This window comes from Ruditapes philippinarum, unplaced genomic scaffold, assembly GCF_026571515.1.
Source record: "Ruditapes philippinarum isolate M1 unplaced genomic scaffold, ASM2657151v2 ctg2473_1_1_1_1, whole genome shotgun sequence".
In the NCBI taxonomy this organism is placed as follows: domain Eukaryota; kingdom Metazoa; phylum Mollusca; class Bivalvia; order Venerida; family Veneridae; genus Ruditapes; species Ruditapes philippinarum.
In genome coordinates, this window is record NW_026859818.1 from 68,779 (window position 1) to 83,646 (window position 14,868).

A 14,868-nucleotide genomic window follows, 5' to 3' on the forward strand; every position below is an offset into this window, starting at 1 on the left:
CACGTACAGACTACGGTAAATAGTTGCGCTCAAGTCAACCGTAACGCACCTGTGGGAAGTTCATTGGATCATTGATTTTCATCCGGGTATTAGCGCGTGTAAAAAGTCAACAGCACTAGAAAATCGACAACACAAATTTCGGGTAGAACTAAACATAGGTGAAGTAAATAGATTTTCGGATGACAAATTTGTTTTTCATATAAATTGACATTTTGTATATGCCATGTTTAAATGATTGACATAAACAACAATTTGTGATTCACACAAATTTTCACAGTTTTTCTTTAAAATTAAAATGCATGTCAATGGAATGACTGTTATTTCTAACGGTTTAGGAATGGGAACTTTTCAAGTAATCGGTGTTCAATCTTACCCACAAAAGATGGTACAAGCGGACAATATTTCAGAGATGAAGGTTTTAGCAGTAAAAAATGATGTTACAGAATCTTCCACGGAAGCTAACAAAGAAAACGAGGTATATTTTTTTTACCATAAACAGTGATAAACTGAAAGTAGATCTTCAGTATAGTGACAGTTTATTGTTCACCTGTTTTACTGTAAAATGGTTGTGTTTGAGTGTGTGACATTATTGGTTCAAAATGCTAAAATTCTGTAATATCCAAATATAAAAGGTAATTGCACTTAATTTGTGTTGAAATATTTGAGATGTCAAATGATACTGTACTGGTTATATATGTCTCAATACTGCTGTAAAATGGTTCCATATTGTGTTTACTGACTTATGGCAGTAGATCTACCCAGTAATAGAATCTCACCTCTAAGGGAAGATATTGCAAAAAAAATAGCCCAATATTTCATCGTGTAGACTAAGTCTAGCATTGCGAAAGGTTTGGGAGAAAAAAAGGGAGAACATCTACATTATGAAATGATTCCTGGGAAGAATCATTGACAAAGATCTGTTGAGACCTCTTTTAACAATTGTAATATACAATATTTATAAATGTTTAAGGTGTCATCTCAAATATAAAAGTAAAAATCAACACAATTTTGATAGGCATTGCTCATCTTATAAAGAGATTTAAGAATTTAATTTGTCTTTGTTATTTAACTGTCTGGTTTCATCAATGTTTATAAGGACAACAATATTCATATAGCAAACATTAATGTTTGCTAAATGACACACTCGGTAAAAAGGCGTGATTACACTGAATGATAAAAGTCTGTAGAAAATGACCATCTGTCAACCTGACTGGGTAATGTTTTATGTTGAGCTAGAGGGGTAATTTACACTTTGAAAAATGGTACAGAGTTTGTTCACTGACAACTGAATTACAAACATTTCTACCATTTTCTGTTTATTAATGCAGTGTTTGGATGAGCTTTGTGTATAAATCGTAATTATTGATGTTACTTGACAATACTTGTAATAAGGTTAGTTCCTATAGTTATTAATAATTCATAGTTATGTTCATACTGTGTAACTTTTCAATATATTAATTTAATTATCTAATAAAGATAGGGGTGTTCAGAACATTAAACAGTTGTAGAAGTATTCTTAAATATATGAATTTGGTCTGCTTCTGTCTAATATTTATTTATGCCTTAAATAAAAGATTATAAGATTATTGTAACACTATTAATATACAGACATATTTATGCATCAAGTGTTCTGTTCAGTTAGGGCATCATTTCAGTTTCTTTGTTAGAGGCGGCATTTCTACACCTAAATTTTTTTAAGGTTATGTTTATTTTAAGTTAACATGATCTTGTTTCGTTCATTTTCTGTACAGCAAAACAAAAGCATGCTTTCCGCTAAAATACATGGAAAGGTGGCTAGGAAGGGTTTATAGGAACAAGATTAAACACAATTCTTAACATTGAAATGCACTTTTTTATGTTGGTGTTTAAACATCATTATTGTCATGTAATATTACTATTGAGTAGTTTTTTGCCACTTCTAGTTTGCAAATAATAGGTCTCAATGGCACTAAAGGGTAGTGATCTCTGGTTTCCCTTCGTTCTTTGTCTAAATGGATAAAGATAAAAAATCAAGACTTTTTTTGTTCGATTAATCTAGGTAGCATTTATTTTCTAAAAATGCTTTTGCTATCTCAATAACAAGTTATGTATAAAGAAATGAAAAAATGAACTCATCAATATAAATCAGGCTTGTATTTTAAACAAATTAAAGAGATTGTTATTCCTGGTGCAGTATTTGCTTACAGTTCTTGTTTGAAAACAATTTTCAGTCAGTGCAGAAATGGTCTTAAAAATTAAGCACCAGTTTTTGCAAAGTAAAGAAATATAATGATGATTCTTGCTTCTATGTTTAATGAGGATCCATCTGCCTGTTAAGGTACAAAAAGCTCACACACAGTACCCTTCCTCATTGTCCCAGCCTACTCTGTCAGGCTTCTCCCCTAGGCTTCAGTGAGGACATTGGCAGCTGGTTTTGTAGAATTCATGTAGCTTAAACCCCCTAATGCAATGTTGTAGTAGTTTGACCTCTAGAATCTCCCCTCAATGTACAGAAACAGTGCTAGGATCATAACCTATCAGTGTGTCCTTGGTGAAGCAAAGCTGACCAGGCTTCAAATCTTCTGCAAATGCCATTCATCTCTGCTTGCATGTACTGATAGGGGAGCCACAAATGATAGAGAGTTCAAAACTTAATAGTTTTCCATCATGCCAGCAAATTGAAGAATCTGTGAGAGTAGGAGTTTATATTAGTGTTAAGACTTCCATTCAAGGTCTATGTCACTGGCAAGAATCTATGGGCTATTTCAGTTGGCTCTTTCTTTGAAGAGTTTTTACAAGACCCAGACTGTGTCATAGGAAAAGTATAAGTTATTCTAAATCTTATACCATCTATCATTTCTGTTAAGATCTTGTTTAAACCAATGAAACCTTGTTAAGCATAAGACTTGTAAACATGATAATTCAGGCTCAGAGTTTTAATGTTCAAACTAATCTAATAATTGTTTAATTGAACAACATGTTATAGCTTGATGAATTAAAATGCCAGAAAGTTACCCATATTACACGAATATTTCATGTCCAGTTGAAAGCCCCTGTATCAAAATGTAATAAAAACTCAATCTTCAGATATCAATGGCTTAGAAAGCAATAAACTTTGTCAAACAATTTAAGAAAGTCTCCGTGCAAAGGTATATTTATTCATAAACACGAACAAACTTTCTATTCTTTTCTGTGTTTGGGAAAATTTAATTGTTTTCAAACTACATTTAACTTTATAACAATGAACAATTATTTTGTTGTAACTTTTCATTATAAGAGTGGCGATAGATGTTAAGCGATACCCTTTTTATTTCATCTGTCAAAAGAACAAAATCTTGGTATACACAAGTTTATTTACATGCTGAGATATGTAATCGAAGCCTGCCACATTAGAAGCAGAACTGCTATGGAATATGGTAATAGAAACGCTGTTAGTGGGCTCGTTCAAATATTTGACTTTGTTAAGAATTGTTGATTTTAATAACCCATTGTACTTACAACAAGATTGCTTGCTCGATCAATTACGATTGTTTGCTATACTTTGATATGATTTTGAGATCTTAATCGGTCATTGTGTACATTATTTTATTACCTTATAGTTAAAATAGTCCGTAATTTATATAATTTGATACTAAAACGTTATTTTAGACTTGGGTCTTTTGATGTTAGTACGACTGTTATGTTATTGTGTATTAGCTATAGTTTGAGAATTAATTACACCAAGCATTTCAATGCTGACAAAATTAGAACAAATCCATAATAAATTGTTTAAAAAATACAGATTTCATTTTACTAAACAAAGAGAGAGCCCCTTTTTCCCCCAGCTATTGTTTTAATATCATTTTGAATAATGTTCTTTGTGTAGGAGTTTTTGAAAATAATTGGACAAGTTTTTCTTAAAATTAACAACATAATTTGTTGTGAAGTAGTACAGTGGTTAAAAGGATGTTTTTTTGTATAGATGATTGCTGTGTAAATAAATAAAATCCTGGTTTAGTGTTTAAGAATCCTTAATTATCTCACCTAAACCGGACAAATGTTTTTACTATTTATAGAGACAAAGGCTATAAAAAGATATTTAAAGAATAAGGTCTGAAAAGAATATTTTAAATTCTATTAGTACAAATAATATTATCAAAATTTTGCCTAATCACTTAAGTATCATCTTGTTATATATAAAAATGAGATTGTAAAAACCTTGTTTTCAAATCTGTTTCTATTTAAATGAAACTTAAAATCTGTACAAACTGATAATATTGACTTGGCTTTGTGTAATCTTATTGTAGTTTGACGCAGGATTTTTCATAAAATGGGCTTTTACAACTTGTTTGACTTTCCTTTCTGTCGCTCTGTCTCTCCTTATCTCAAGTCTTATTTAGTCAACTAATCCATCAGCTCTTGATTATATTTATTTTGAATATTCTCTTTTCTTTTCTTTCGACCTGAAGTTCTAAAACAAGTTACGAGTTCTTTATGTAAAATCATAGAGACAGTGTCACCTTAACTGATAAGAATTTTTCTTTTTAGTATTTACAGAAGGTTAGCAACTTTCATTTTCACATAAGTTATTAAATCTTGATTTATTTTAATATCTTCTTAAAGTAAGATATTTGTTAGTTAATGCCAAATATGTGCATCAGTAAGAACATCATTTTAGTCTTAAATGTCACTCCCTGATTTTAGATTTGACACACTTTGATTTTGAAGCGTTATATGACATATTTCTGAAATGTCCTAGTCCTAAATTGTGTGTATTTTAATGTTGTTTTAATATAACTAATAAACCTCGATGTTTGATATAGTAAATATTTGCTCGTAGCAACCTCTATGTCCACATGTTTATGACGGATCGGAAAGTTAATAAATTATTCTGGAGCCATTAAAGTATACATTGGTAACGCAAATGTACTGTACAACTCTCACATACTTGTAAACCGAACTTTTTTTTTCCAAAATAAAAAAAGCTAACATGGTAACTTACTATAAGGTGCTTTACAGTATGCTGAGATGATGTGTGTTTTTTGATAAATATTTATATCTCATAAAGCAATTTTGATGGGTTTATTAAGATCATACATATGATAGCAATGTCATCTCACCAAAATCATCATTTGTACAGTATTTTGTGTCTAAATACGGCAGATTTTATATATTGGACCGATGTTTGCCGTCACAAAAGATGGCTTTAAAGTCATTATCTTTGTTTATCTTGAATTTACTTTCAAAAATTTTAAATGCTATTTGTAGCTTTGGTGCATAATAACTCTGATTGTACCGCTGGGTTGTTTCATCAATGTCTGATCAGTTATATCTTGATACCGGTTAATGGAAAAATATTTTAATTTCAAAATATTGTCGTGTTCCTCTTAAATACCACACTGAGTCATTTATAACATACATCTTTAACGATAATCACATTAGTCTGACATATAAAAGACATAGATTATAACTGTATCAGTGATGTATTGTCTTTAATCTATACAAATGCAAGCATTGTCAAATCGGTCCCGTCATATTTCAAAATAATAAAAGGCAACCATTTTCTCGGGCCATTAAACATACATAGCCTTGGTTAAAATTGGGGTATAAGATTTGACATAATGTTAAACTTGTCAATTGTAAAGCTATTGTTACATTAGTCTAGCTACTGTAGCTATAAAGTTTTTGTAACATTTGATACCTGTTTTACCCACAAACTTTATAGAAAAGCATGGCATCATGAAAAATTGCAACAGTTGAAGAAATTCCTACTGAAGGTAGTATTCTGTCTTTTGACTGTTTGCCAGGGGTCTATAGAATCTGATATTAAAGAAACACAGGTAACCATAAACAAAATATTTGAAATAATTAATTTGCAATATAAGCATTAAGCAATTTTTTTATTGTAATATGACAAACGTTCTTGGGAACAACAGTATCCATCATTTCAGCTTTTGTGACTTAAGCACATCTCCAAAAGTTGTTCTTTTTATTATTTTGTATTAAAGCTGCATGCGATCAGATAAGCCAAAATATTTTAAGAAAAGCAAACCTGAGTAAAATGTACTAAGATTTTAAGAAATGTTTTATTAATGACTGATTTTGCAGGATTTTTCACCATATTGCATTAGGGGCTATTTTTGTATATTTTGACCTCTTTTTTTGGTAATTTAAATGGATTGTAAATGCCATTGGCAATGTATAAAAAAAATTTCACTTCACTTCACAATATTTTACTTTTAAACTTTTTTCAAAATTTTTATGAAAAATAACATCAATTTGAGGCATGCTGCTTTAACTTAACATGTTTACTGATTTTGAAACATATTGATAAAGATCTCTTATAACTTATTTTAGATTTTATGTGGATATGCTCAAAATCATCAATATTAAGAAAACTTTCAATTAAAGGCTATCTTAATTGACCGTAGAAGTTAACAATGACCTGGCCATTGAATATGACTGTGACCTTTCAGTTAGAGAATAAGTAAAGGCTGTTTCAAACATTTTACGAGTCCATAACAAAAACATTATAAGTGTATATTTTGGTTTGAGGACATTTATTTTCTGGTGGCAAGATGAAAGATTTCACCCATCGAGAGTTTTTATGGTAACTGATGGTATCAAATATCAGTAGCTGAGTTACAAATTTAAATGGATGGAGCAATGATCTACCGTTTAAAGAATGTGTGGTATTTAAGTGAAACCCATGTTTTTAGGATGGGGTAGCTATTTTATTTAGGTTATACTAGGGCTTTCCATTTTCCTTTCTTTAAGTGTCTCTTGACAATAAATACAACAAAAAGAGCAAGCAAGTTATCATTATTATGCAAACATTGTTTAATGTTTTTGGGCTATGACCTTCGTTGATTGTTCCTTTTATTAAATAATAATCATAATTTTACAACCTAATGTTTATTAACAAATTATAAAATTGTAAAACTGTCTCACTGTTTCTATATTTGGCTAGTTAACATGCAAAGGTAGTAATATTATTGTTAGCCTTACATCAACACTTTGAACTAATGTGAACATTACCACATGGCCTGAAGTAGTGAAATGAAAAATGGTTCTCTCTTGCCAGAGTTGGCCTAACCTAGGCTTGGGGCCTTTACATACATTAGAGTGTCTCTACATCTCCTTGAGTCATCACTATTAAACACTTTTCAGTTAAAATTATTTATTACCTTAAAATCTTACACAGTGGACTTTTCCATCTTGAAATCTATACATAAGTTAAACCATTCATGTTTTTTTGTTGTTGAGAAAATGTCAAAATAATTACTGACTGAGTGGCAAACAATTCAGACCATTGACCCAGATGAGCTTGCACATCAATGCTGTTATATTATTACAGTTACCACCTGCCACTATTAAAGGGTTAAAGGACTGGATTTGTAGCTCTTGTTTTTGTGGTCATATTGTGATGCTATACCTTTCATCATTTTTGTCCAGGCGGCTTGTGGAGAGCTCGACGAGGTTGTCACAATGGCGGTATGATGTATGTACCTGTGTCCGTCCATTCTAATTATGCTTGTCCGGGTTGTAAGTCTGTCAGAAGTAGGCAGAATTGCAGATGAATAACACATATTAAAAATTCACAATAATATGACAATGCATCATGTGCAAGAACGGTGTGGCTATAGGTCAAGGTCATAATTTAAAGTCAAATGCAAAAAATGGTCTCAATACATTTTTAGCTCGACTTTTCTATGAAAAGGGGAGCTATCCTACTCGCCCCGGCGTCGGCGTTGGCGTCACACCTTGGTTAAGTTTTTCGTACCACCCCACTTTATTTCAGAAGTATTACAAGTATGGCTTTGAAACTTACCATACTTGTTCACCATCATAACCTCCATCTACAGACAAGAGTACATAACTCTGTCAAGGTTTTTGACAGAATTATGGCCCTTTTTTGACTTAGAAAGTGTATTGAGCTTGGTTAAGTTTTTTGTACCACCTCACTTTATTTCAAAACCATTGGAGGTATTGCTTTGAAACTGACCATACTTGTTTACCATCACGACCTTCATCAACAGACAAGAGGACATAACTCTGTCAAGGTTTTTGACAGAATTATGCCCCTTTTTGACTTAGAAAATACATTGAATATGGGTAAAATCCACTTATTGCCTTAACCCTTTGAGATATTGCTTTGAAACTTTTAATGCTATTTCACATCATTACCCCCATCTGTACGCAAGAGAAGGTAACTCTGTCAAGGATTTGTTTTAAAAATTAAGGCCTTTTATCGACTTAGAATCTTGGTTAAGTTTTTAGTACCAGTCCACTTTTTGACTGAACTGTTTGAGATATTAATTTGAAAGTTGGAATACTTGTTTACAATCATGATTCCCAAACATGTCCAGGAGAAGGTAATTCTGTCAAAGATTTTATTTGAATTATGGCCCTTAACTGTCAATGTTTTGTATTATAGGCAAGCACTAAAAAACTTAAAAAATCTAAAAAAATTCATTCCTATCCATTGGCCATTGTTCACTTTAAAAATACAGAGATTCTTGTATTGCCTTTTACTGCAAAAACTTTTTTTATTGGCAAGCAATAAAAAAGTCGAGCGCGCTGTCTTACGGACAGCTCTTGTTGAACTATGGAATGTCTTGTGCATGATACACTGTCAAACTGTGATAACCATAATAAAATCGAAAGCCCCTAATAAATGATTCTGTAAAAGAACAGACAACATATTTTGTCCCCAATTTCACTTCTCCCACAGGTAGCGGGCTAGACATGTTGCCCTTGGACATCTAGTTGACTGAAAGGCGAACACTGTGTACACCATGATCAGATGGCAAAGATGTGCAGGCTGATCATGGTCTTCACTGGTCAGATGGGTAGAGCTTGTTGTCACAAGCAGGCTAAAGGTTAAGGATGCAAAGATGGATGACTTTTCCTGTAATCACTTGCAAATAATAGGGAGTCTTTTTTTAAAAGCTTCACATCATTTTCATGTTTCTACATACATCAGTGCAGATTCCAAATGAAAGTTGGATTGTCCTTGGAAGACGTCTTGTGCTACCTATGTCAAACTTACTTAAAGAATTTCCAAACTGAAAAAGCTTGCAGTTTTTTGTGTTTATTAGATTAGAGCTTAATCATTTATTCATCCATCATTAACAAAACAATTTCTTCTGCAGGTCAAGCTTGCACATATTATTTGTGCATAAAAGCAGGACACTTTTTATGGTATTAATGTAAAGAAAGTTAATCAACAAATTGTTATAAATGCTTGGTTGTCATGGATATGATGTTTTTGCTTGTATTTATCAACAACATTAATATCATGTTTTCATTTAATGTCAAAGCTTGCTTTCTTATTATTATCCTGTGTCTCCCCTGCGGGCAAGTATAATTTTCATTTGGACCACGGCTACAAATCAATTCGCAACACTACTAACGATGTTGATTTTGGTCCAGAAATAGATACCCATTGTCGTGTACATGTGACACACTCTACAGGGCATAGGAAGGTCACTGCATTTTTAAAACACGCATAGCTAAATAGGGAGCGAAAGAAAGAAAAAAGTAGTCCAACATGTCATTTCGTAACAAAAAACCTGACACATTAAAATGACACTTAAGATTTCTTTACTCACACAATCTTTCCACACAGTATCAAATATTTTAGACATTTATTTACTTTCGGTCCAAAACAGAAATTCTTCAGTTAAAAGACTAAAAATTTAAAGAAATTATAAAAAAAATGTTATAATATAGAAATATATGTATTAATAAACATGTATATTTTTTTCTTTGGAAGTTTACTACATCTATTTTTACATGTAATTGAAAATTGAATTGCAGACTCCTAAAAGACAAAGATCTGCTTGAATTAGCCCTCAGTATAAGGCTTGAAGTTGATCTGTCATGCTCTTTTAGGTAAGCATTATGTTAATAAGCCTCAAATATATGAGTTCATCATACCATGCAGTTATAAAAAATCTGTTGTCTTTCAGCATGTTATTCTTTTGTAGATGTTGGCTTTTTCTGAACCTGGTGCAATGCATTGCGGGCTCACAGCAATAATGACTGGGGTAAAGAATTAAAATTAGTATAAAGTCATTCCGGCTTGCAGGCTGACCATGCAGACTCTAAATTACTTACCAGACTAATCAAATAATGTAAAAGTTAATACTACTTCAAATTTGTATAGATTCAGCATCTAGAAACACTAGAACCCTGTTCTTTGATTACAATGATAAAGCTGATTTACTGTAACTCAATCAGAAACTCTAAACTTTAAACACACAAAAGAAGAAGTTAGGAACAAAAAAGAAATAAAAAATACACTTTTAAATTATTTCTGTCAATGTCATTCCACAAAAGCATGCCAAGCCTTTTAACTAACATGTACTTGAATCGTTCTTCGTAAAGTGATTATAATGAATTTTAAATGAGGGCAAAGGTAAACTTATATTGGTTATTTATATAATGCTTTTTCTTTGTATTTTATGAAAGAAAGGCCATAAAACTTCATCAAGGGTATAACAAGCAAAAAAAATCGAAGTCAAGTTTTATAACTGCATTGAATATTTTCAACTCCCTCATTGGGTTCTGCATTGAATTGATTTTACTCTGTTAATGAAGTAATAAATATTTGAGTCAGTGATTCATTTGACAATGTTTGTGTACAACATGCAGTCTGACAGTTTTATATGCAGATAAATTATAAATGTTTTAATGTAAATAATGAAATGTCTGTTTACTGTTGTTTTGAAATTTGTCTTTAAGATTTTCTACCTTAGATCCAAGTCCCAAACCCCCTTAATTCAATCCTTCATTGCTGGGACTTAAAAGCCTAGATGAGTACATGTACTTTGGTACTTTAGAGATCAGTACATGTATATTATAACTTGATATTTTAAAAAAAGTACGGAAACCTTTGATTAAAAATAACATCAAACAACTTTTAGCTATATACAGTAATTCAGGTTTTTTTTAGGTCAGTATCTAACTTTCTCTATATTCGCGTCCACTGAATATCGTGACAAAATATAATTACAAAGTTTCACTTCAAATTAATTAGGAAAACTTCAGATTTGCTACCCAGTTTAGAATATATTACACATTTTGACAACAAGATGTAAATGTATCAAATACCAATATTCAATTTTCCAGGTTATTAAGCATTAAATATTTTAAAAATACATAAAAAACATTTAATGACACAATGAGAGAACACAGGTATTGTTGTGTGTTTAACTGTTTGTCCAAAAAATTAAGATAGCTCACATCTAGGTATACTGAACAATAACATGTTACTAGGACTCCAAAGAGGTTACAGGCATGACCTGACTGGTACTATTTTTTCCAAGATTTGTGTACCAATTTATGTAGGTCTGGACCAATGTACTTATTACTTATTACTTATGTACAAATTTCAGGTCATTCCCTCACCTTGCTTTTCTAGAATTATCATTTTGTCTGTACAAAATGATTTACACAAATACGGCTAAGTATTGGACAAAAAATTGATTTTGAATTTAATTCTGAGTATGAAATCCAAACCTAAATATATATAAAAAAATTGCTAAAAATAGATTTGGCTAAAATTAGATTTCTGCCAAAATCATGGAAATTTGCTGTGCACGAAAATAACCTGATATACAGTATTGAAATGGATATGTGATTCTTTAACTTTTTTTAATCAAAAATCATCATAATACACTAGTTTATGGACTTGACTCTAGTATATACTGGCTTTACCCTGAAATAGGAAATAATAAACTTATCTTGTATCAATTTCTCAGTTTATAATGTCAATATATTATGGTATATCCATTATAGTAGAAACCTGAAAGTACAGAATTCTGGGATAGCAGTGCTAATGGGCCCTATCTGAAAGCAAGACTGATATTTATAAAGATTTTGGCTGCCCGAAGTCCACTTATAGCATGAGATTAAACAATATATCTAAAAAAGGTAATGGCCTATAAATAGAAGAAAACCTGAAAACTTTGCACTAAATGTCATAACAGTTTACTTTATAAAATCCATTGATGATGATGCTAATATTTCAACATGTTTTATTGATTTGCACAGTAATTATTATGCATTGATTTTTCCTCCCTCAAGAGACTTGCTGGATAAAATGATAAAAAAAATCATCATGAGCTATGTCTGCAGGTCCAATTATAAACTCCAATAATTTTACACATTGTCAATTATTTTGTGGCTTTACAATGGTAATAAATTGTCATTTGTTACGCATTAGGATACATGGACGACCCATCTTCTATTGTCATTCTATTGTTGGACTAATGGACACCTGTGTCAAGGGGCATCAGGCCTTAAATGGAGAATTCTTTAAAACCGAACAATGAATCGCCATTCTACAAAGAAATTACAAAACACGCTATAACATTCATGCCCCAGTGTTTTATTGCAACTCTAATTCATTTCAAGTTGTAAGTTGATATAAAATTGTATATATCAAATTTTGATGACAGCCTTTGTCCCCCATTTTAAGATAATGGATCAGTTCATGATGTAGATTAGACTATACACACCTGAGACAAACTTCATTGATTGTTAGCTTTGAAACAGACTGAATGTATTGATACAGGCTTTAATGATGTAAACAAACATATGAGTTATTTCCTTGGTTTGCTAGTAAGGATTGATGGAGTGAAAAAAGGAAGGAAAAAGTGATATAAACCAAGGAGTTTAGCGAGGAAATTATGAAAAGATGCTGCTTACAACACAGATAATATCACCTGTAAGTCTTTATTTTTAGAACTACTTTAAAATTCAAATTGCCGTATTAAATTCCGCAGATTTTTGTAATTGGATTAGGGTCGCTTGTGATTTTTCATTTGAAGTATTACAACATGTTTGTGTCAAAAGTGAATAATTTGGGGGATGATAAGTATTGTGAAAGTAAACAGAGGTTTTGTAGCGTAAAATGTACGTATGTATACCTATGAAAGGTGAGTGAATTAAAGGCTGGTTTTTTACCAATCAATATGTGAAATGGTGTGAAATGAGTTAAATCGAATGAGGAAATGTTATTGCCTATACAACTCCGTTTGATGAATCACTCTTTAATATTTTCATTATAAAAATAGAAATTTTTATGTTAAATTTTATTACCCTTTTCAGTAGTGTACAGTTAATCTACTGAAGGATAGGATCTTGTATTCAAATTTAGATTTGAATTATACACATATGCAACTGCAGATGAGTATGATTATGTGAAAGAAGTTAATATAAGTTACGACATAAATTACATTCCATTCAATTCATGTATTACAGGAAACAATATGCTGGCCATGAATAAATTAGCTGAAACATAAGGTCCTTTCTTTTTAAAATAGATTATGATTGCTTCCCAGGATCTCCATCCGGTACACCCTTGTTTTCTGTGTAGAAGTTCTACACACTGGAAATAACATTTAATCGAAAACCCTTCATTATTCACCCCTCAGATTGCCAGCTGCCTCTCTTATTCAATACATGTACACGGAGTTGACAGTGTCGTCTCCTTATGCGCAGTCACATTTTATACTACAATGGATTCGATAAAGGGCGAACACTTCAACTATCAAAGTCAATTTAGTTGTGTAAAGCATTGAGTATCGTCTGTCAGGTTTACCCCCTTCATGTACACAAGAAACTTGAAGAGGCTGTAAATTTATTCATGTTTATAATCGAAGGTTGTAAATCGACTTGATAAGGCACACAATGTTAACCCCGACTTGATTGACACAATTTGTCTCCTGATTCTAATTATGTTTACCGCAAAGAAAAATTGAGACTTTAAGGTATTTGACTTAATAATAGAATTTAAGATTCTGAAATTGTAATCCCACAGTTAAGAAGATGTTTTTACATGGTATTCATTTACAATATTGCAAGTTTTAGTAATTTTAAACGTTGTAGTAAATTTAAACGTTTCCTCTTTCTGATTATTAAAATTTGAAACATGACTAATTATAAACAAATTTAATAACTACACTTAATCAAATTTTACAATTCACTGGTTACATAAAAACAATATACACATGAGTCATGATTAGGTAAATTACATTGAAATTTTTAAACATTTTTTGCTGTATAAATATACTCCAAAACTATAATTACTTTGTTATCATTTTTGCTTAAAATTTATTACGTTTTAATTCTCGCTAATCATAAAGCATGTAATTGAAATGCGCGTATACTATTTTTAATGTAGCGACAAGTCAAGTGCGTCTTGCTGTGGTTGAAGGGGTTATGAACTACAGTAAATTTGCCAAAACAATAAAACTTTTTCAAGTACATAGATCGTACACACACAACTCAATATTTCAATGTGCAAGAGAGATGATAACATTTTGAATGGGCCAAAGAAGTTTAAGATATTAAAGTTTGACACTTATCTTTAATATTTATTGCCAGCTGGACATCAAGTGCCCTATAATGACCTTGAAATTTTAGCATTGTATAGCTCTCTATCTCATTTTCTGACCTGTGACAAAGTAAAAAGTGCTTTGTTTAAGGAATCAATGTCCTTTACCATGCATTAAATGTGTTCAATAGACTTTCTCTGAAATTAAGAAAATTTCGGGTTTTCCCAGCTAATTGCAACAAATGGCAAAAGTTTGTTTGTACTTTGGGATTTGCTGGGAAGAACCCACATTTGCCAGGTTTGGGACAACAACATTTATTTAAATACATAGAATATGGAGATGACAAAGGGAATTGTAACATTTTCTGAATAAAATAATTATTATAATAATGATATTATTTTCTTTTTATCAGTGAATATATAAGTAAGTATTTTTGGGAATTATTGGGGATGGTCGAGTTTTTAGTCACACTCGCCAATTTAGAGCCAATTTGAGTGATGAGATTCATATAATTTTTCGTAGCAATTGATGGATGCACATGTTCTATAATGTTTCTACTATA

General features: G+C 31.4%; 1 protein-coding gene across 10 annotated transcripts in view; it reads left to right on the plus strand.

Annotated features, from left to right (window-relative positions):
* The first annotated feature begins 110 nt into the window (after positions 1 to 110).
* LOC132757994 (RNA binding protein fox-1 homolog 2-like) overlaps positions 111 to 14,868 on the plus strand; it is a 49,540-nt gene continuing 34,782 nt past the window's right edge. For 3 of the 10 annotated variants that reach the window (XM_060749500.1, XM_060749493.1, XM_060749496.1), the window contains exon 1: positions 111 to 475. In XM_060749500.1, coding sequence (XP_060605483.1) covers positions 296 to 475 — 180 coding nt within the window. In that variant the 5' untranslated portion in view covers positions 111 to 295. Of the gene's footprint in view, positions 476 to 12,494; positions 12,695 to 14,868 lie in introns of those variants that run through there. The other 7 variants (XM_060749492.1, XM_060749495.1, XM_060749497.1 and 4 more) reach the window with 6 other exon arrangements.